The sequence below is a fragment of the Mus caroli genome, unplaced genomic scaffold (assembly GCF_900094665.2).
Source record: "Mus caroli unplaced genomic scaffold, CAROLI_EIJ_v1.1 scaffold_15430_U1_1, whole genome shotgun sequence".
Classification (NCBI taxonomy): domain Eukaryota; kingdom Metazoa; phylum Chordata; class Mammalia; order Rodentia; family Muridae; genus Mus; species Mus caroli.
In genome coordinates this window covers 1,434-25,023 of record NW_018390392.1, presented here as the reverse complement: position 1 = coordinate 25,023, position 23,590 = coordinate 1,434, and the positions used below count along the sequence as shown (strand labels likewise).

Sequence of the window (23,590 nt, the reverse complement as noted above, 5' to 3'; positions counted from 1 at the left end):
AGGATTGAGAGTGAACATGGCCATATCCAGGTTTCTGTGTCTGCTATTGCTGAGAGACAGATAGAGAGAGACAGAGAGAGACAGAGAGAGAGACAGATTGAGAAAGAGAGAGACAGAGAGACAGAGACAGAGACAGAGACAGAGACAGAGCATGCATATGCACAGCCTAAAGTGCTGTGAATGTTGTGGTGAGGGCTCCTGTGCATGCACTGATTCTCTACTGCATCCGTGGGTTCCAGTACGCACACTCAGCTCAAGTTTACCAGTGAGCGTTTCTGGACTCTGCATCCTTCTGATGGCCCTAAAATCATCAGATAAGTAGCTAACATGCATTGATTATTAAATTAAATTTAATATAAATTTATATAACATTTAATGAAGGTAACTCAAAGAACCCAACTTGAGGACTTATTTTTTTTGTTTGTTTGTTTTATTGAGTCAGGGTTTCTCTGTAGAGTCCTTGCTGTCCTGGAACACAATTTGTATACCAGGCTGGCCTCAAACTCAGAATTCTGTCTACCTATGCCTCCCAAGTGCTGGGATTAAAGGTGTGCACTACCACTGCCCAGTGGACTTTAAATATTTTAGAGTATACATTTACTTCAATGTATATTAATTGAGAGACACTTGAAACAATACCTTGCATTATTATTTACATANTTTGTAAACAATACAAACAAAACAATAATTGTCAATTCAATATAGTTAAGGTTTACAGAATATATTACAAGAAATTTTGATTTACAATAAATATGTAAATTACAAACAAAGACAGTTTATTGGTGCTGGAACAGTTAATACAAATTCAAATTAGGAAGAAAAACNCTCAAAACCAGCTTTGGGTATGGAGCAGTGAAAGAGGAAGCAATAATGAAAATCTCAATGGGTTAGAAAAATGCCCAAACACAAGTGGAGAATGAGTTAAAGAAAGTGAAAAGACAAGTGGAAAGTGATGGAAGGGCATTCAGAAAGTAAAAACTAGTGCTTGCCCTATTTAAGACACATCCACCCAGGATGGTCTTCAGAGAACCTAGAGGGGAAGGATCGGGATCAAACAGCCCAGAAGACCAGAAGCATTGACAACATTCACCATGGCTAGGCTCTGTGCTTTCCTAATAGTCCTGGCGGTGATGAGCTACTGGCCAACCTGTTGTCTAGGATGTGACCTTCCTCAGACTCATAACCTCAGGAACAAGAGAACCTTGACACTCCTGGTAAAAATGAGGAGACTCTCTCCTCTCTCCTGCCTGAAGGACAGAAAGGACTTTGGAATCCCACAGGAGAAGGTGGATGCCCAGCAGATCCAGGAGGCTCAAGCCATCCCTGTCCTGAGTGAGCTGACCCAACAGATCCTGAACATCTTCACATCAAAGGACTCATCTGTTGCTTGGAATGCAACCCTCCTAGACTCATTCTGCAATGACCTCCACCAGCAGCTCAGTGACCTGCAAGGCTGTCTGATGCAGGAGGTAGGGGTACAGGAACCTCCCCTGACCCAGGAAGACTCCCTGCTGGCTGTGAGGAAATACTTCCACAGGATCACTGTGTACCTGAGAGAGAAGAAACACAGCCCCTGTGCCTGGGAGGTGGTCAGAGCAGAAGTCTGGAGAGCCCTCTCTTCCTCAGCCAACTTGCTGGCAAGATTGGGTGAGGAGAAGGAGTGAGTCCTGAGACAAGGTGTGGAGAGGACTTTTCTGGACCAGAACACTGCATCTCACTTTATAAGCTTTCCTCTAAAAACTCTCATAACTTTCACATATGAGTACAAACAACCTGCATAGATGTTTCAGCAATCTTGAGCAATTATTTTCAATATGTAAAACCATGTTTGTATCTGAATCCATTTGTTCTTTCTTGTTTGTTCATTTATTTATTTATTTATTTATTTATTTATTTATTTATTATTCTGCTATTAATAATTTAAGGTATTTATGTTAAATCGTCAGTCTTATATTTTTAATTTAGCAACTTATTATGTGCAATTAACTTATTTTGTATTCAAATAAATTTGCATTTTAAGTCATTTGGGATTTGTTAATTTGGTATCTCTTTAACATTATCAAATATTTTTAACATTAGAGCATACTGCATAAATATTGTACAAATGAACAGTTTCCAAACACCAGAGAGGGTAGACACATACACTGCACAGTACTGAGACAAACACTAAATATATACACCTTCTTCTCTGCATGTAGTGTTCCTCGGAATGTATAGACTGCATGCTGTGCAGTAGAAAACCAGAGAATCTTTTTGTTTGTTTGTTTGTTTTTGTTTTGTTTTGTTTTTGAGTCAGGGTTTCTCTGTGTAGCCCTGGCTGTCCTGGAACTCACTTTATAGACCAGGCTGGCCTTGAACTAAGAAATCCACCTGACTCTGCCTCCCAAGTGCTGGAATTAAAGGCATGTGCCACCACTACCTGGCTAAACCAGAGAATCTTGCTCCTATTATATTCCTTGGTTCACTTTGACCAAATATTCCCTGGATTCATTTAGCATCTCATTTCCTTGATGTCATATATGGATCATCTACCCTTACTGCTAATGAGTGTAATTGTTTAGTGTTCTAAGTATGAGGAAGATCATGTATAGCAATGCAAAACAGGTCAAGAAAAAGGAGTAGCCTGCCTATACAGCACAGAAAAGCAGGAGAAGAAGAAACTGGGAATTAGCTCTACTTGTAATAAGACTCCTATACCAGTCCTGGTAGTGAATCTCATGAGGAACCTGAAATGACTCTAGAATTTACCCTCTGAAACTCCACTACTCTTTCTCCATTTCCTGGACCCTACCTCTTCACATTTTCTACTTCTCTCTCTGTTCCTCCTCCTCCTCTTCCTCCTTTGCTCCATCTTCATTGAACAACTAGTTGTGCATGATACAGCACCATCTCTGGAACANGGGTAATTGATCTCTCTGGGGGCCTCAACCCTGAGGATACCCGAATCTGTTTCTCCAAGCAGCCATAAGTGGACATAGTTCCTTAACTGGTGATCGACTTGCCTTTATTTTCCAAGCTCATATTTTGTCTGGCTTGCTATTATTCATTCAGTCATTGCCACTCTCAATACACATGAGTAACTACCCCATTGTGTTTAAGAACACATCTTTGCTGCAGTCATCCACTGCCTCTTGCTCTTCCAATTCTTCTACTCCCTCTCAAAAGATCCCTGAGGTGAGGAAGTCAGCCTTTTTCTTTTTTTTTCCTGCCTAGTGACCAGTTGAGAGTCTCTCTGTTCATTGGAATGGACTGCTAGAGGTTTCTCTTGTAAGCATTGGCCTCTGCAGGAACCCTCTCTATAGTGTAAGTTCTATTTCCAAATCAGGTATTGTGACAGCATAAACACAACACTTCTTTATTCATTGTTATCCTGATGGCTTCACATTTTTTAAATATGATAGTTCTGAGCAAAATACTTCTGAAAATTTTACATGGATTGCATTGACACTGAAGATCAAGTGAAAACATAGTCACTTTCATAACATATTGCTAATGGCCATAGATCTTGTCCTTATTATCTTAGTACATAACATTATTGCTACTACTTTGTCTGTTAGATGACAAGTCAATTCACTGTTCAGCTTTCACTTCCAATAACGTCATATTTTGGTTCAGTGCTTCAAAACAACATCAGGGTTTTCTTTCTCGGAAAGTAGAGAAGAGAAGTAGAACAGAATTGGAGACTTTGGCGATCAAACCAACACCTCATGATAGAAGAAAAAGTAAATGGGAAAGTACAGAGAGTTGAGGCACTGAAAGCCATTCTGTCTGTTACAAGTAACTGAACAACTATACCATTAAACACATTGGGCACTGAAGATTAATCACTGAATTCAATATTCAATAAGAATTGATGGTTGACAAATATATCATATGGGCACCAGTGTGTTACACTGAGACTGAAAGTAGAATTACAGATAAATGTATATATCATATATGATGTCCTGTATATATGATGTATATAGTACTAATTTTATATATGCATATATATGTGTAAATGTATATGTTCATATGTGCACACACACAGCTTTCTCTCTGATAACCCCCCAGTACCTCCCTGCTGTCCCAGACCCCATCTTTCAGTGTCACTGTTCTTGTCTCCCACTCCCTGATGCAAGGAAGCCCCACTGTGCGCTCCTCATTCTCTCCACATTACCCAACGCTGCTCACAGTACAGCTGCTCTCTATTTCATCTTGATTCCTGACTTGAGCTTTTATTTTTGAAAACACATGACCATTGTGAAAACCAGAATGAAGGAGTTCAAGGTCTGAATGAATCTCTCATGTATAAGAATTTCATCTTAATTTTAGACCTTAGACAATTACCTTCTAGAGACCTAATGCTTTCTCCTTTAACAAAATAGAAGAAAAACAAAAAAAGATGAAAGACAGAAAAAAGAAAGGAAGGGAGGAAGTTCTGAGCAAAAGGAGTAAAGAGGAAGGATCGAAGGAAGAAAGAAGAAAGGATGTAAAGAGAGAAAGGAAAAGGAAACCGAATATTCAATTATTAGAAAGTTTTAGAGAAGAAGTGCTCCACCTACTGGCCTGGCCTGCAATGAACAAACCTAATCCAACTCGGTCAAGTTCTTTACAGAATTGTTTTCTGGCAGAGTTTCCTCCTCATGGAAACACACTTTTCTCAAGATGAACGACTTCAGGAAGAGTCCATTCCCTTCAAATTCATCTTCGGAAGGGAAATCTTCTCCATTCCCCAGGCCGTGTCTTTTGAACAATGCACAGATAAGTATGCATAACAAGGTCTTTTGTGTCCTTTCCCTCTAGCCTCCTATAAACAAAGTGATCTTGAGAAGGAGGGGTCTGTGTGCAGTCCACCTAGTAGGGATTCACAGAGAAACTCACACCCTTATGATCAGTAGGCAATACACTGTGAAACTGAGACAACCAATCACAGGGTAGGAATTCTGTAAGATGGCATGTGAACCCATAGAAGAAATTCTTCACATGCAGCTCTGCCTCCTGAGGCCAGCAGGCTGAGTTCAGTCAATGCACTGATTTATGAGTGTCTTTGATCTGTGACCTCAGTAGTCCAGGTAACCTAATGGCACATGCACATAGTGCAATGTGAATTTGTGACCAGGCCATGGTCACTCTAAATTGAAGCAGAATAGCTTAGTTCATATGTCTATTGGGGCAAGTTCTGTGATTTACAGGGACATGGCTCAGCATATCAGGGGTTCTTGACCCTCAGAGTTTTTGAGTTTTGAAGGACACTGGAACAGATGAATGAAATGTGTATCTGTGTAGGACTACCAAGGATACGCTAGCACTTCATCAACTCCTCTTAAGACTAATCTGTCAATTACAGCAATTCCTCCTTGATGCTTTTCATTTTCCCCCTGACTCCATGGTCAGGAGATAGATGTTTCTGTCTCTTTGGGCAATGCACATATTTATATGAATGTTGCCATGTCTGATTCTTCAGTGGGAGCAGCGAAATAGGTAAAAAGATTATATGTGATAGGGACATATATTGGTGGTCTGTGTATTTGCAGAAAATCAAGTGATATCAAGGTGATACTTCTGAGAAAAATATTACTGAAAGTTTTATATGCATTGACACTGAAGATCACACCTGAAAGCATAGTCACTTTCATCACATTATCTTATTAATGGCCTTAGATCTTGTCCTAATTATCTTAGTACCTAACATTTTTGCTACTACTTTGTCCTTTAGATGACACGTCAGTTCCTTTTTCGGCTTTCATTTCCAATAATGTCATATTTTTGGTTCAGTGCCACAAACCAACAGCAGGGTTTTCTTTCTAGGAAAGTAGAGAAGAGAAATAGCACCTCATGTGGGCTGTGAACCTCTGTCTTTTTTTTTCTTTGACATACTGAATTCTTCAAGTATAAGATTTCTTTTCTGAGTAAAGAGTTTTCCATGATCTTCTCCCTCATTGCATGAAATGTTGCTCTGATTTTGTTATATTGGTACATGATCTTGTAGCTACCTTTGTCTCTGACTATTGATTTCAAATCTTTTACAAGCAATTCAGCACTTTGCTTTTCCTCCCAGAAATCTACAAGGCTATTTCACATTGTTGATTCCAAAGCATCTGACAAATGAAATCCTGGGTGATTTCTGATCTGAACCAACCAGTATTCACATCACCATGTCTGTTGAAGACCCTCATTTTGTTTTTTATTTCTTTTTGTGTAATTTTACAGGGTTGAAAATCCACCAAGACTATTCATAATGTTTTGTCCTTCCCAATAAACTGAAGAACCTGAAACTCTGCCTTATTTATGTCATTTCCTAAAGCAAACAGCACACTCTCCCTTTTTTACAAGTTAAATATCGGTGTCATTATTTGTCCCCTAATTTTTCTGCATATAGCTATGGCTCGTGCTTTTCCAAATACAAATATGGTAAGTATTTGGAGACTTACTAAATAATTAAAATACTCAAAAAGGAGATAGCCGAGGCAGGAACTTTCTTCAAGTAAATGCAGAAATAGCTGATTGATTTCTCAGAATCCACAAAGTCATAAGGGCCTCAAGAAATATCCTTTGGGATAAACATAAGCAAGGATGTGATATCTGTATAAAATGTATCCTTTAGGACTCCAGATTTCCCTCCCAATTTCATGTGTTGCCTTCTTTTTAAAAATTATTTCTTTCTTTATTTATATTTCAAATGTTGTCTCCCTTCCAGTTTCTCCACCAACCCCCTAACACACACCCCCACTTCAATAAGGGTGCTCACACACACACCAACCCAATCCTGTCTCACAGATCTAGCACCTTCCTATGATAGGGCCTTGACCCTCCACAGGACCAAGGGCCTCCCTTCCCATTGATGCCAGACAAGGCAATCCTCTGCTCACATAAGCAGATGGAGCCATGGGTTCTTCCATATGTACTCTTTGGTTGGTGGTTTAGTCCCTGGGAGCTCTTGAGGGGGGGCAGTCTGGGTGGTTGATATTGTTCTTCCTATGGGGTTGAAAAGCCCTTTAGATTCACCAGTCCTTCCCCTAACTATTTCACTGGGATACCTGGCTCCCTATACTTAATCTGATGGTTGGCTGTGAGCATCTGTATCTATGTTGGTCAGGCTGTAGCAGAGCCTCTCAGGGGACAGCTATAACAGACACCTGTCAGTAAGTGCTTCTTGACATCAGCAATAGTGTCTGGGTTTGGTGTCTGGAGATGAGATGGATCCCTAGGTGGGGCAGTCTCTGGATGGCCTTTCCTTCAGTCTCTGCTCCACTCTATGCCCCTGCATTTCCTTTAGACTTCTTGCTTCCCTAGGATCTGGGATTTTCTAATGGCTACTTCTAGTTCCCCATTCCCCACTACTACATACCTCCAAAGAATTTCCTGACCCTCTGTACTACTCCCCAGTATCCTCCCACACCCTTTGCTTCCCCCTTTCCCTCCTCCTCTCTCCCTACCAGGTCCCTCCCTCACTCTACCTCACATGATTATTTTGTTTCCCCTTCTAAGTAGGACTGAAGCATCCACACTTTGGTTTTCTTTCTTCTTGAGATTCATATAGTCTGTGAGTTGTATCATAAATATTCCAAGCTTTTTTGCTAATATCCACTGATCAGTGAGTACATACCATGTGTGTTCTTTTGAGAGTTGGTTACTGCACTCAGGATGATATTATCTAGTTCCATGCATTTGACTGTGACTTTCATGAAATCATTGTTTTGAATAGCTGAGTAGTACTCCATTGTATAAATGTACCACATTTTCTGTATCTAGCCCTCTGTTGAGGGACATCTGGGTTGTTTCAAGGTTCTGATTATTATAAATAAGGCTGCTACAAACATAGTGGAGCATGAGTCTTTGTTATATGTTGGAGCATCTTCAAGAACATGCCTAGGAGTGGTATAGCTCTATCCACAAGTAGAACTCTTTCCATTTTTCTGAGGAACCACCAACATGATTTCCAGAGTCATTGTACCAGCTTGTAATCCCATGAGGAATAGGGGAGTGTTCCTTTTTCTCCATATCCTTGCCAACACCAGCTACAATCTGAGGTTTGATCTTAGCCATTTTGATTGGTATGAGGTGGAATCTCAGAGTTGTTTTGATTGGAATTTCCCTGATGTCTAAGGATGTTGAACATTTCTTTAGTTGCTCTGTAGTATAGCTTGATGTCAGAGACGGTGATTCCACCACAAGTTTTTTGTTGTTGTTGAGAATGGTTTTTGCTACCCTGGTTTTTTTATTACTCCAGATGAATTTGAGAATTGCCCTATCTCTGTGAAGAATTGAGTAGAAATTTTGATGGGAATTGCATTGAATCTGTAGATTGCTTTTGGTAAGATGGCCATTTTTACTATATTAATCCTGCCAATGCATGAGCATGGGAGATCTTTTCATCTTCTGAGGTCTTCTTCAATTTCTTTCTTCAGAGACTTGAAGTTCTTGTTGTATAGATCTTTCATTTGTTTGGTTAGATCTCTCACGTGCTTGGTTAGAGTCACATCAAGATATTTTATATTATTTGTAACAATTGTGGAGAGTGTGATTTCCCTAATTTCTTTCTCACCCCATTTTTCCTTTTTGTAAAGGAAGGCTACTGATTTGTCTGAGTTAATTTTATATCCAGGCACTTTGCTGAAGTTGTTTATCAGTTGTAGGAGTTCTCTGGTGGAATTTTTGTGGTCACTTACATATGCTATCATATCATCCAAAAATAGTGATATCTTGAGTTCTTCCTTACCAATTTGTATACCCTTGACCTCCTTTTGTTGTTTAATTGCTCTAGTTAGAAATTCAAGTACTATACTGAATTGATAGAGTGAGAGTGGGCAGCCTTGTCTAGTCCCTAATTTTAGTAGGATTGCTTCAAGTTAATCTCCATTTAGTTTGATGTTGGCTATTGATTTGCTGTGTATTGCTTTTATTATGTTTAGGTATAGGCCTTGAATTCCTGATCTTCCCAAGACTTTTAACATGAAGGAATGTTGTATTTTGTCAAAGGCATTTTCAGCATCTAATGAGATGATCATGTGTTTTTTTTTTTCTTTGACATTGTTTATATAGTGGATTATGTTGATGGATTTCCATATATTGAATGATCCCTGGATCACTGGGATGAAGCCTACTTGATCATGGTGAATGATTCTTTTGATGTGATTTTGGACGTGGTTTGTGAGAATTTTATTGAGTATTTTTGCATTGATATTCATAGGCGAAATTGGTTTGAAGTTCTCCTTCTTTGTTGGGTATTTGTGTGGTTTAGATATCAGTATAACTGTGGTTTTGTAGAACGAATTAGGTAATGTTCCTTCTGTTTCTATTTTGTGGGATAGTTTGAAGAGTACTGGTGTTAGGTTTTCTTTGAAGGTCTGATATAATTCTATACTAAACCTATCTGGTTCTGGGATTTTTTTTGGTTGGGAGAATTTTAATGACTACTTCTATTTCCTTAAGGGGTTACAGGACTGTTTAGGTGTCTTACCTGATCCTGATTTAACTTTGGGACTTTGTATCTGCTAGAAGACTGGCCATTTCATTCAGATTTTCCAGTTTTGTTGAGTATAGGGTTTTGTAGTAGGACCTGATGATTTTTTAAATTTCCTCAGTTTCTGTTTTGACATATCCATTTTTCTTACAAATTTTGTTAATTTGGATACTGTCTCTGGGCCCTCTAGTTAGTCTGGCTAAGGGTTTAATCTATCTTGTTGATTTTCTCAAAGAACCAGTTCCTGGTTTTGTTGATTCTTTGTACAGTTTGTTTCGTTTCTACTTGGTTGATTTCAGCCCTGATTTTAGCCCTGATTTGATTATTTCTTGTGGTCTTCTCCTCTTGTGTGTATTTGCTTCTTTTTTTCCTAAGGCTTTCAACTTCTAAGCTGCTAGTGTATGCTCTCTCAGGTTTCTTTTTGGAGGCCCTCAGAGCTATGAGTTTTTTTCTTAGCACTGCTTTCATTGTATCCCATTAGTTTGGGTATGTCGTGCCTTCATTTTCATTAAATTCTAAAAAGTCTTTAATTTTATTCTTTATTCCTTCCCTGACCACATTATCATTGAGTAGAAAGATGTTCAGCTTCCATGTGTATTTGGGCTTCCTGTTGTTTTTGTTGTTATTGAAGACAATCATACTGAAGATAATTCATGGTAATCTGATAGGATGCCTGGGATTATTTCAATATTTTTGTATCTCTTGAGGCTTGTTTTTTGTCCAATTATACAGTGAATTTAGGAGAAAGTACCATGAGGTGCTGAGAAGAAGATATATTCTTTTGATTTAGGATAAAATGTCATATAGATATCTGTTAAATCCACTTGCTCTATAACTTCTGTTAGTTTCCCTGTGTCTCTGGTTTGTGTTTCTCTGGTCTGTCCATCATTGAGAGTGAGGTGTTGAAGTTCCCCACTATTATTGTGTGAGGTACAATGTGTGCTTTCAGCTTTAGTAAAGTTTCTTTTATGAAAGTGGATGCTCTTTCATTTGAAGCACAGATGTTCAGAAGTGAGAGTTCTTCTTGGTAGATTTTTCCTCTGATGGGTGTGAAGGCTCCTTCCTTATTTTTATTGATAACTTTTTGTTGGAAGTCGATTTTATCTAATATTAGAATAGCTACTCCAGCTTGTTCCTTGGGACTATTTGCTTGGAAAATTGTTTTCTAGCTCTTTACTCTGAGGTAGTATCTGTCTTTGACACTGAATTGTGTTTCCTGTATACAGTAAAATGCTGGGTCCTGTTTATGTATCCAGTCTTTTAGTCTATGCCTTTTTATTGGGGAATTGAGTCCATTGATGTTAAGAGATATTAAGTAATAGTGATTGTTGCTTCGTGTTATTTTTGATATTATTTTTATGTTTGTGTGGTTATCTTCTATTGGGTTTGTTGGAAGATTATTATTATTATTATTATTATTATTATTATTATTATTATTATTATTTTGCTTATTCTAGGATGTAGATCCCCTCCTTATGTTGTTGTTTTCCATTTATTATCCTTTGAAGGGGTGGATTTGTAGAAATATTGTGTACATTTGGTTTTGTCATGGAATATCTTGGTTTCTCTATCTATGGTAATTGAGATTTTTGCTGGGTATAGTAGTCTCAGTTGGCAGTTGTGTTCTCTTAGGGTCTGTATGACATCTGCCCAGGATTTCCTGGCTTTCATCGTCTCTGGGGAGAAGTCAGATGTAATTCTGATAGGTCTGCCTTTATATGTTACTTGACCTTTTCCTCTTACTGCTTTTAACATTCTTTCTTTGTTTTGTGCATTTGGTGTTTTGATTATTATGTGGTGGGAGAAATTTCTTTTCTGGTCCAAACTATTTGGAGTTCTGTAGGCTTCTTGTATGTTCACGGGCATCTCTTTCTTTAGGTTGGGGAAGTTTTCTTCTATGATTTTGTTGAAGATATTTACTGGCCCTTTAAGTGGTAAATTTTCCTTCTTGTCTATAGCTATTATCCTTAGGTTTGATCTTCTCATTGTGTCTTGAATTTCCTGGATGTTTTGTGTTAGGATCTTTTTGCATTTCACATTTTCTTTGACTGTTGTGTCAATGTTTTCTATGGAATCTTCTGCACCTGAGATTCTCTCTTCTAACTCTTGTATTCTGTTGATTATGCTTGCATCTATGGCTCCTGACTTCTTTCCTAGATTTTCTGTCTCCAGACTTGTCTCCCTTTGTGATTTCTTTATTGTTTCTATTTCCATTTTTAGATCCTGGATAGTTTTGTTCAATTCCATCACCTGTTTGCTTGTGTTTTCCTGTAATACTTTAAGGGCTTTTTGTGTTTCCACTTTAAGGGTTTCTACCTGTTTACCTTTGTTCTCCTCTATTTCTTTAAGTGAGTTATTTATGTCCATCTTTAAGTGCTGCATCATCATCATGAGAAATGACTTTAAATACATGTATTGCTTTTCTGGTGTGATGGTGTATTCAGGACTTGTTATGGTGGGAGAATGTTCTGAGGATGATAAGTAAACTTGGTTTCTGTTGCTTCTGTTCTTATGCTTGCCTCCTGCCATCTGATTATCTCAAGAGCTCCCTACCCTTGCTGTATCTGATTGGAGCCTGTCCTCCCTGTAATCCCAGTTGAGTCAGAATAGCTCAGAGTCCAGCTGTCTCTGTAATCCTGTGATTGCCGCATCCTGTGATCCTGAGATTCTGGGTGTGTCAGAGTTCCTGGGAGTCAAGCTTCCTCTGCAACCCTGAGATCCTGGTGTGACCAAGATCCTGGGATCCTAACATCCTGGGCATGCTAGAGCACCTGGGAGTGATACCTCCTCTGGGGGCTGTGGGACTGTCCTCTGAGTTTGCATCCAAACTAGACCAGTGCCAACTGGAAGGAACCCAAGCCACTGGTTGGGCTGGTTTTCTTCATCTCCTGATCCTGCTGGTCCCAGTCACTTTTGGTGGTGTTGGAACAGATGTTGTGTTCTACTCAACAGTGATCCCAAAATCCTGGACATGCTAGAACACCTGGGAGTGGAGACTCCTCTGGGGACCATGGGACTGTCCACTACGTTTGAGCCCAAGGTAGACTGGTGCTGACCAGCAAAATTTGTCGGGCAGGTTTCCTGCATCCCTGGATCCTACTGGTTCCAGTTACCCCCATACTTTACTTTTTGACAGAAATATTTATGTAAATAGTATAAATAAAACAAAAAAGTTGTAAAATGAATTACAATAACTTTAAAATACAGTCATAGGGGAAATTTTGTGTTTGCAGTAAATGTGCAGTTTTCACACAGAGATTGTATATCTGTGGAGTAGTGGTTAATGACAATTTAAGTGTCATTTAAAAAGAAACCCTGGAGAGTAGCTTTCTGAGGGCAGTAGTGAAACTGAAAGCAATGATTGAACCCACATCCCCAGGGGGCAGGGGAGGGGAGGGCAAAATCCCAGACACAAGCAGAGAGTGAAGTAAAGAAAGTGAAAAGAGAATTGGAAAGCAAGGGGAGGGTATTGGGAAAGGAGAAACTTGTATTTGTCCCTATTTAAGAGAGATGTGCACAGCAGGCTCTCAGAGAACGTGTGGGAGAAGACTCAAACCCACAGCCCAGAGAGCGACCAGCATCTACAAGACCCACAATGGCTAGGCTCTGTGCTTTCCTCATGATCCTGATAGTGATGAGCTACTGGTCAACCTGTTCTCTAGGATGCGACCTGCCTCACACTTATAACCTCAGGAACAAGAGGGCCTTGACACTCCTGGAAGAAATGAGAAGACTCCCCCCTCTTTCCTGCCTGAAGGACAGGAAGGATTTTGGATTCCCCTTGGAGAAGGTGGATACCCAACAGATCCAGAAGGCTCAAGCCATCCTTGTGCTAAGAGATCTTACCCAGCAGATCTTGAACCTCTTCACATCAAAAGACTTGTCTGCTACTTGGAATGCAACTCTCCTAGACTCATTCTGCAATGACCTCCATCAGCAGCTCAATGACCTCAAAGCCTGTGTGATGCAGGAGGTGGGGGTACAGGAACCTCCCCTGACCCAGGAAGACTCCCTGCTGGCTGTGAGGAAATACTTCCACAGGATCTCTGTGTACCTGAGAAAGAAGAAACACAGCCTCTGTGCCTGGGAGGTGGTCAGAGCAGAAGTCTGGAGAGCCCTGTCTTCCTCAACCAACTTGCTGGCAAGATTGAGTGAGGAGAAGGAGTGAGTCCTGAGACAAAGTGTGGAGAGGACTTTTCTGGACCAGAACACTGCATCTCACTTTATAAGCTCTCCTTTAAAAACTCTCATAACTTTCATATATGAGTACAAACAACCTGCATAGATGTTTCAGCAATCTTGAGCAATTATTTTCAATATGCAAAACCATGTTTGTATCTGAATCCATTTGTTCTTTCTTATTTATTTATTTATTTATTTATTTATTTATTTATTGTGCTATTAATATAATTTAAGGTCATTGTGTTAAATATTTCAGTCTTATATTTTTGATGTACCAAATTATCATTTGTAATTAACTTATTTTCTATTCAAATAAATTTGATTCATAAGACACTTTAGATTAGTTAATTTGATATCTCTTTAACATTATCAAATATTTTTAACATTAGAGCCTACATTATAAATATTGTACAAATGAACAGTTTCTAAATATCAGAGAAGATACATACATGCACTGTACAGTATTTAGACAAACCCTAAATCTTTTTATCTTCTTCTCTCTAGTATGCAGTATTTTTCTGGATGTATAGACAGTATGCTGTGCAGTAGAAACCAGAGAATCTTGCTCCTGTCATATTCCTTAGTCCAATTTGACAAAATATTCTCTGGATTAATTTAGCACCTGATTTCTGTGATGTCATATACTTATCATCTACTCATAATTAATGAGTTTAATTGGTTTTGATTCTAAATATGAGTGAGATCAAGAATAAAGATCAAGAAAAATGACTAGCCTGCCTATATAGCACAGAAAGCAAGCCACGAAGAAACTGGGAATTAAGCCCACTCATAATAACCTCACAAACCAGTCCTAGGAATAAATCCCACCAGGGAAGTGAAATGAGTATAAAATTAGCCCCTTGAAACACCACTGATCCTCTATCTCCTGGACCTTTCCTCTTCCCATTTTCTACTTCTTCTCTGTCTGTTACTGTTCTTCATTATCCTCCTCTTCTTCCTCCTCTCCCTGCTCCTCCTCCTCCTCCTCATTGCTACTTTTGTTTCATCTTCTTTGAACTATGAGTAGCACCATCTTGTGGAACTTGGGTAGCCGCTCTTAGGGACCCTTCCCTGAGGGTACCTGAATCTGTTTCTCCTAGCAGCCATCAGTTGACATAGTTCCTCAACTGGGGGTGAAATTGTTTCCATTTTCTAAGCTGATATTTTGTATGGCTTGGTGTTGTTCATTCAGTCATATCCACTCTCAGTTCACATGAGTAACTACCCTGTTGTGTCTTAGAACACAGCTTTGCTGCAGTCATCCACTGCCTCTGGCTCTTCCAATTCTTCTGGTCCCTCTTCTTTAATGATCTCTGAGGCCAGGAAATCAGCCCTTTATTTTCTTCTAAGTGACCAGTTGTGAGTCTTTCTTTTCATTGTCAAGGACTGTAAGAGGGTTCTATGGTAAGCATTGGCCAGTGCAGGAACCCTCTCTTAGACATAAGCTCTAATTTCAAATCAGGTTCTCTGACAGTATGAATACAGCACTGATTTTGTTCTTTGTTATCTTCATGGCTCAACATATATTTTAAATATGAAATTTCTCAGGTTAATATTACTGAAAGTTTTATGCGGATTGCATTGATGCTGAAGACTACCTGAAAGTATAGTCACTTTCATAACATTATCTTATTAATAGCCATAGATTTTTTTTCTTAGTGGCTAACATTTTTGCTACTACTTTGTCATTTGGTTGATGCATCAGTTCCTTCCTTAGATTTTCATTTCCAAAGACATTGTATTTTTAGTTCTGTGCCATAAACCTGCACCAGGGTTTTCTTTCTAGGAAAAGTAGAGAAGAGAAATAGAACAGAATTGGAGATATCAACCATCAAATCAACACCTCAGGAAAGAAGAAAAAGCAAATGGAAAAGTACAGAAAGTTGAGGAACGGAAAGCTCTTGCTGTCTGTCATAAGTAACTGAACATCTATGCCACTAGACACATAGGGCACCACGGAAGATTAATCACTGAATTCAATATTCAATAAGAATTAATGGCTGACAAATATATGGGTATCAGTGTGTTAGACTGAAATTGAAAGTAATTACAGAATTACAGAAATTAATTACAGAATTACAGATAAATGCATATATTGTATATGATGTCCTGTATATATGATCTATAATACCATTAACTTTATATATGCATGTATGTATGTACATAGCTTTGCTTTTTTAAAGTACATTAACTTTATATATGCATGCATGTATGTACATATATATATGTACATATCTGTGCACACACAGCTTTCTCTCTGATAGACTCCCAGTACCTACCTGCTGTTCCAGATTCCATCCTTCAGTGTCCTTGCCCTTGTCTCCTCTCTGATGCAGGAAGCCCTAGTGTGTGCTCCTCATTCTCTCTGCATAACCCAGCTCTGCTCACTGTACAGCTGCTGTCTATTACATCTTGATTCCTGACTGGAGGTTTTTTTTTTCTTATGAAAACACATGACTACTGTGGAAACCAGAATGAAGGAGCTCAAGGTTTGAATGAAACGCTCATGTATGAGGATTTCCTCTTAATTTTAGACCTACAACAATGTTCTTCTAATGACCTAATGCTGTTTCATCAAAGAAAAAGAAAAAAGAAAGAAAGAAAGAAAGAAAGAAAGAAAGAAAGAAAGAAAGAAAGAAAGGAAGAAAGGAAGAAAGAAAGGAGAAAGACAGAAAAAAGAAAAAGAAGTTGAAAGAAGGAAGGAAGAGAGAGAAGAAGAGAAGAGAAGAGAAGAGAAGAGAAGAGAAGAGAAGAGAAGAGAAGAGAAGAGAAGAGAAGAGAAGAGAAGAGAAGAGAAGAGAAGAGAANAGAGAAGAGAAGAGAAGAGAAGAGAAGAGAAGAGAAGAGAAGAGAAGAGAAGAGAAGAGAAGAGAAGAGAAGAGAAGAGAAGAGAAGAGAAGAGAAATAAGGAAAATAAGAAGAAAGGAAGGAAAGAGAGAAAGGAAAGGAAAACCAAATCTTCAATCACGAGAAAAATGTACAGAAGAAGAGAGCCACCTACTGGCCTGGTATGCATAGAACAAACCAGCAAGTTCCTTATGAATTCTGTTTCCTGGCAGAGTTTCATCCACACTAAAATACACTTTTCCCCAGAAGAACTGACTTCAGGAAGACTCTATTCCCTTCAAACTCAGGAAGGAAAAGCCCCCTCGGGTCTGTAGGTCATGTCTTCTGAACAACAGACAGATAAGTATGCATAGAAAGGTCTTTTGTGCCCTTTCCCTCTAGTCTCCTACAACTGAAGATCTCTGGAAAAGAAGGGGTCTGTGTGCAGTCCCCCTTGGGACTGTAGGGATTCATAGTCAAATTCAAATCACTTTGATCAGTACGTAATGCATTGAGAAACTGATTCAACCAACCCTGAGCTCGTAATTCTGTAAGATTGCATGTGAAGCCATAAAAGAGATTCTTCACCTGCTCCTCAGCCTGCTGAGGCCAGCAACATTGAGTTCACTCAATGCTGATTTATGACTGTCTTTGATCTGTGACCTCAGTAGTTCAGGTAACCTACTCCACAATGGCGCATGCACATGGTGCAATGTGAATCTATGTTCCAGGCCATGGTCACTCTAAATCAATGCAGATTAACTTAGTTCATACGTCTATTGGGGCAAGATCTGTAATTTACAGGGACATGGCTCAACATACCAGGGACTCTTGACCCCTCAGCCTCTTTGAGTTTTGAAGGACACTGGAACAGATGAATGAAATGTGTATCTGTATGTAGAACTGCCAAGGAAATGCTAGAACTTCTCTTCCTTTTCAATTTCAAAAACTTCCTCCTTGATGTTTTGTTCTGGCCCTTGACTCCATGGGCAGGAGAATGATGTCTCTGTCTCTTTGGAAGGTGAAAATGCCCAAATGAGTGTCTCCATGTCTGATTCCTCACAGAGAGCAGATGAATAAGTGATATATATCTATATCTATAGATATAGATATGGAAATACATTGGTGATTTGTGTATTTGCCAAAAATCAAGTGATTATCAAGGTGAGTTACAGTAGTACAGATCTTGTAATTGAAGTAGACTTTGTTGAGGATTTTAATTATTGGATAAATAGCTATTAGTGTGACTACTAAACATGTTTAAGATATGACTTCCTGTACTCTTTCTTTGGTGGTTATTTTTAATGTAACTTTTATCACTTTCATGGTTAAATGATAAAAAAATATGAAATAGCTCAAGATATCAACATGCTCAGCAAACATGAACTGTTCCACACCTTTGATTCAATAACTTTTTCTTATTAACAAAATTTGGGAATCAAGAGAAGAAATGGAAAGACTGAGACAGGAGAATGCAGTAGGTGAGCTATCATTCCTACACTCATAAGCATACTTGATTCAATGCACACCCAGGCCACATAGAAAGGACATTACAGTCAGGGAGCATCACACAGCTGTCCATGAAGACACATCTGTGTACAGTAACACCATGTAAGCTAGAGACTGCCAAGTTTGTCAAGCTTCAGGATTGAGAGTGTGAAAACGGCTATATCCAGTTCTCGGTGTCTGCTATTCTTGAGCTGCAGTGACCAGTACCCACTGACATAGAGCAGAACACAGTAACATCTTAACTAAAGGAGGAAGTTCACCCCAATAATCTGGCCAACATCCTAGCTTAATCAGAAAGCTTCAAGGCCAGTGTGAGGCACTGTGGGGAAGGTATTCAGAAGAGAGTGATAGAGTGTACGTGACACCCATTTCTATCTTCTACATGCACAGTTCAGCACATCCATAGCCCTTTGCACTTGCCAATGAGTTGAAGCCTATTCACCACATTCTCCTTTATCAGATTTAGTGTATCAAGTCATATATCAAGGTTCTTGATGCTAGATATTTCAGTCTTTTTCAGGATGATGGATCTATTTTTATTCTTGTAGAAGCAACCATCTAATTAGATGAGCACCATTCATTTGGTCTCTTATTTCCAGTGTGTACTTTTATATTCTTTCTTAAAAATAAGATTTCAGTAAGTGTAAGGAATTCTATATGGGTCTTCAATTCTATTCCATAGATCAACCATCTGTTCAGATACCAAACCTATGCTCTTTTTATCATTATAGGTCTGTAAAATATTGTGAGTTTTAGGCTGGTGTCACCTGTACCAGTTCTTTTATTTTTCAGTATTGCTGTAGACTTTTTTTTAAATTTATTTATTTAATATATGTAAGTACACTGTAGCTGTCTTCAGACAACCCCAGAAGAGGGCATCTGATTTAATTACAGATGGTCGTGAGCCACCATGTGGTTGCTGGGATTTGAACTCAGGACCTCTGGAAGAGCAGTCGGAGCTCTTAACCACTGAGCCATCTCTCCAGCCCCTGCTGTAGACTTTGTACTCACTTTATGAATAATAAATAGTTAATTTTAATTAACTGCAACAAATAGTTGTTACATGTTTTAGATTATAAAATCTCTATTGGACACATTTGTTGTACAGTTATTGCCAGATGTCAATCAATGTCAGGTTTTGACTTCATTTTCTGTGACTGGATATTTTACTTAATCAAGGGCTCACCATTGCTCTCAGACTGACTGGCCTGTTATCTTTTGATGGCTGTTCTTGGATGTCAACTTGAATAAAATGAAATTAACTGACAACCCAAAGTTAGGAGCACACCTGTGATTAAGATTTGCTTAACTTGGAGTGGGAAAATCCACCCTAATCAAGATCTCTAAAATGGAAAGACACAGCTTTAATTCAGATCTTTGAGGTGTGAAGACTCACCTGTGCTATGAGCCAGGCCTTCTTCTGGAAGCCTGTGTAAGTCCATGAAGAAAGATGCTTTTGCTGTTGCCTGTGTGCTTTCCCCTTGCCAGCAATCCATTCCTTCACTGACACTAGAGCCTAATGGTATTGGAATCTGGCACATAGTGAATGCCAGCTAAGAAATCCATCCTAGTGAACAATTATTGGATTCTTTGAACTTACATTCATAGGCAGACATTTTATGAATTGGTTGGACCCCATCCTGTAAGTCATTCTAATACCACACACAATACACATGTGTGTATATTTCATATATATACATATATATAGAGAGTATAACGGATAGAAATTCTATAAATTCAAGTGCTCTGGAAAACACTGACTAATACAGTGTTACAGGTACAGGTCTGGGCCTCTTCCCCAGAGTCAAGGTTACAGGCATGTACTCCTCGACAGGCCTTTACATGACTTCTCAGAAACCAATCAGCTATTTCTTCATTTACCGGAAGAACTTTTTCCTGATTCAGCTATCTCCCCTATTGCCTATTTTAATTATTAAGTAAGTCTCCAAATTTTATAATATTTGTGTCTGAAAAATTATGAACTACAGTGTTATTCACAAAAAAATGGGTGACAAATAATGACACTGATATTTAACTTGTAAAAAAAGGGAGATTGTGCTGTTTGCTTCAGGAAATGAAACAAGGCTGAGTTTCTGATTCTTCAGTTTATTGAGATGGGCACAAAACATTATGACCATTTCTGCTGGATTCTCAGTCCTGTGAAATGACACAAAAAGAAATGAAAAAAAACAAATGAGGGTCTCCAAGCAGACACTGGGGAGCAAATACTGGTCTGTTAGGAGTATAAATCAACTGGGATTTCTTTTGTCAGGTGCTTTAAAACCAAGAATGTGCAAGAGCCTGGTAGATTTCTGAGAGAAAAAGCAAAGTTTTGAATTTCTGGAAAAAGATTTGAAAGTGACAGTCAGAGACACAGGTAGCTAAAAGACCATGTATAAATATAACAAATAAAATCAGAACAACATTCCATGCAATGAAAGAGAAAAATCAGGGAAAAGGTGCTATAACCACAGAGAAGAAATTTTAAACTGAAAGAATTCAGTGTGTTAAAGAAGAATGCAGGTAGAGGATAATAACCCACATGAGGTGCCTTTGTCACAAGTGAGTGTTTGCGTGAATGTGCAATTCTGTGTGATTGTATGTGTGTGTGAATGAGAGAGAAAGAAAGAGAGGGGGGAAGAGATAGAGAGTGAGAAAGGGAGATAGAGATAGAGATAGAGATAGAGATAGATAGATAGATAGATAGATAGATAGATAGATAGAGAATGCACAAACCTGTAATGCTGTGAATGTTGTGATGACGGCTCTTGTACATGCATTGGTTCTATAATGCAACTGTGGTTTCACACTCAGCTCATTGAGTTTAATAGCAAGCTTTGTGCACCCTGCATCCTCCTGATGGCACTAAAATCATCAGATAAATAACTAATATACAGTGATTATTAAATCAAGCTTCATGGAAATTTATGCTACTTTTAATGAAGGTAACTCAAAAAAAAAAAAAACAAACAAACCAAATTTAGGACTTTAAATATTGGGAACTTTTAAAGTATCCCTTTGCTTCAATGTATATTAATTGAGAGAAACATACAACCATACCTTCTATTATGATTTAAATACTTTGTAAGCAATATAAATAAAATAATAATTAATTATAAAATCAATTTGGTTAATGTTTATAGACTATTTTACAGAAAACTTTGATTTATACTAAATATGTAAATTTCAAGTAAGGACAGTTTATCAGTGCTGTAACAGTTAATGAAAATTCAAATTAGGAAAAGAAATGTAAGAAAGCTTTTGGTGAGGTCCAGTGAACGAGGAAGCAATAATGAAAACCACAATGGTTTAGAAAAACATCCAGACGCAAGCAGAGAATGAGTTAAAGAAAGTGAAAAGACAAGTGGAAAGTGATGGAAGGGCATTCAGAAAGTAAAAACTAGTGCTTGCCCTATTTAAGACACATCCACCCAGGATGGTCTTCAGAGAACCTAGAGGGGAAGGATCAGGACCAAACAGCCCAGAAGACCAGGAGTATTGGCAACATTCACCATGGCTAGGCTCTGTGCTCTCCTGATGGTCCTGATGGTGTTGAGCTACTGGTCTACCTGCTCTCTAGGATGTGATCTCCTTCAGACTCATAACCTCAGGAACAAGAGAGCCTTGACACTCCTGGTAAAAATGAGGAGACTCTCCCCTCTCTCCTGCCTGAAGGACCGGAAGGACTTTGGATTCCCCCAGGAGAAGGTGGATGCCCAGCAGATCCAGAAGGCTCAAGCCATCCCTGTCCTGAGTGAGCTGACCCAACAGATCCTGACCCTCTTCTCATCAAAGAACTCATCTGCTGCTTGGGATGCAACCCTCCTAGACTCATTCTGCAATGACCTCCATCAGCAGTTCAATGACCTCAAAGCCTGTCTGATGCAACAGGTCGGGGTGCAGGAATCCCCCCTGACCCAGGAAGACTCCCTGCTGGCTGTGAGGAAATACTTCCATAGGATCACTGTGTACCTGAGAGAGAAGAAACACAGCCCCTGTGCCTGGGAGGTGGTCAGAGCAGAAGTCTGGAGAGCCCTGTCTTCCTCAGCCAACTTGCTGGCAAGCCTGAGTGAGAAGGAGTGAGTCCTGAGACAAAGTGTGGAGAGACCTTCCCTGGACTAGAACACTGCATCTCACTGCTCTGATTCTGAAATCCCAAAACTGTTACTCATTTTGGCAGGAATTCAAACAATTTGCCTAAATATTTCTGCAAAGGCATTTGTTCTCCTTCAATTCATTTCTATGTATACATGTATGTATGCATGTATGTATGTATGCTTGTATTTATTTATTTATTTGTGTTTATTTATTCACTTATTTAACTATCTGTGTGATGTAACATATATTGCCACATAATTTGGTAAAGTTATGTTTTTTATAAATTATTACTAAATGTAATGTGTTTTATTTGTTCATTCTTTAATTATTTTAAAATTTTATATTGTTTATACTGGTATTTTTCAGTAAAGAAATTATATACATAATCAAGCTGCCAAGTATTGTAGTTGCATATGACATTGCATAGTGTTCAGCCAATTAGATTTATCTGTCTCGAGCTTCTTATCCATTCATGGTTAATTCCTAAGTCTTTCCTTTTCTCCTGTGTATCGTATTCTTCTGAATGCCCAGACAACACACTGTGCAGGGATCAGGCATAAGATCTTGCTCCTGTCAAACTGTGTAAAGAGATCGGTATTTCTACAAGACACTCCACAACCATGTTCTTAGCACAAAGGTCATTTACCTGACCTAGAAAGACAAAGGACCAAGAATAAGAGACAAGGACAGGTGATGGAGGACTAGGGGGAAGGGGAAGGGAATGAGGAAGAAGGGGAAGAGATACTGTCCTGGGGGTGGGAGCACAAAGGACAGCCTCTGGATAGAGAGGAAGCAAACATGGCCCATAGGCAAATGGCAATTAATGAAAGAAAAAGGAGGGAAACCTCTGTTAGGATGAGGTGTTTGATATTGTACAGCTTAATTTGGGGAACCACAAGGAGGCCTTTGTTTGCTGGTTTTCAGTACTTTAATACCTAGACCTTGGTAGTCATGCTTAGGTGAATTAAGTGGGCAAATATGTAAATAGCCCCTTGATGGCTAGCTTAACAACTCCTGTCTAATGCTTTATAGCAAGGCAGAGGGACTAGGGGAGAAGGGCAAGGTCTGCCAGAATCCTTTAGGACTCCTGTATAATCTCCCAATTTCATATTTTGCCTTCTTTTAAAAATTATTTTATCTATTTATATTTCAAATGTTGTCCCCCTTCCTGGTTTCCCCTCCACAAACCTCCTATCCTATCCCTTCTCCACCCTGCTTCTATAAGGGTGCTCCCCCACCCACCTAATCCTGCCTCACTGCCCTAGCATCCCCCTATGCTGAAGTATTGAGCCACCACAGGACCAAGGGCCTCTCCTCCCATTGATGACAAACAAGACAATCCTCTGCTCCATATGCAGCTGAAACCATGGGTTCCTCCATATATACTCTTTGGTAGGTGATTTAGCCCCTGGGAGCTTGGGGGTGGAGCGGGGGCAGTCTGGTTGGTTGATATTGTTTTTTTCCTATGAGATTGCAACCCCTTCAGCTCTTTCAGTCCTTCCCTTAACTCCTCCATTGGGGTCCTTGTGCTCA

The 23,590-nt window shown here is 39.1% G+C and overlaps 3 protein-coding genes across 3 annotated transcripts; all 3 read left to right on the top strand.

Moving 5' to 3' along the window:
• The first annotated feature begins 957 nt into the window (after positions 1-957).
• LOC110288626 (interferon alpha-7) lies at positions 958-1,705 on the top strand. Its single transcript, XM_021154921.1, has one exon. The coding sequence runs from the start codon at positions 1,092-1,094 to the stop codon at positions 1,662-1,664; it is 573 nt and encodes a 190-aa protein (XP_021010580.1). The 5' UTR covers positions 958-1,091; the 3' UTR covers positions 1,665-1,705.
• Positions 1,706-12,998: 11,293 nt separating this feature from the next.
• On the top strand, positions 12,999-13,642 carry LOC110288627 (interferon alpha-4). The gene has a single exon (XM_021154922.1). The coding sequence runs from the start codon at positions 13,038-13,040 to the stop codon at positions 13,608-13,610; it is 573 nt and encodes a 190-aa protein (XP_021010581.1). The 5' UTR covers positions 12,999-13,037; the 3' UTR covers positions 13,611-13,642.
• Positions 13,643-21,338: 7,696 nt separating this feature from the next.
• LOC110288628 (interferon alpha-5-like) lies at positions 21,339-22,083 on the top strand. The gene has a single exon (XM_021154923.2). The coding sequence runs from the start codon at positions 21,473-21,475 to the stop codon at positions 22,040-22,042; it is 570 nt and encodes a 189-aa protein (XP_021010582.1). The 5' UTR covers positions 21,339-21,472; the 3' UTR covers positions 22,043-22,083.
• The last annotated feature ends 1,507 nt before the right edge of the window (positions 22,084-23,590 follow it).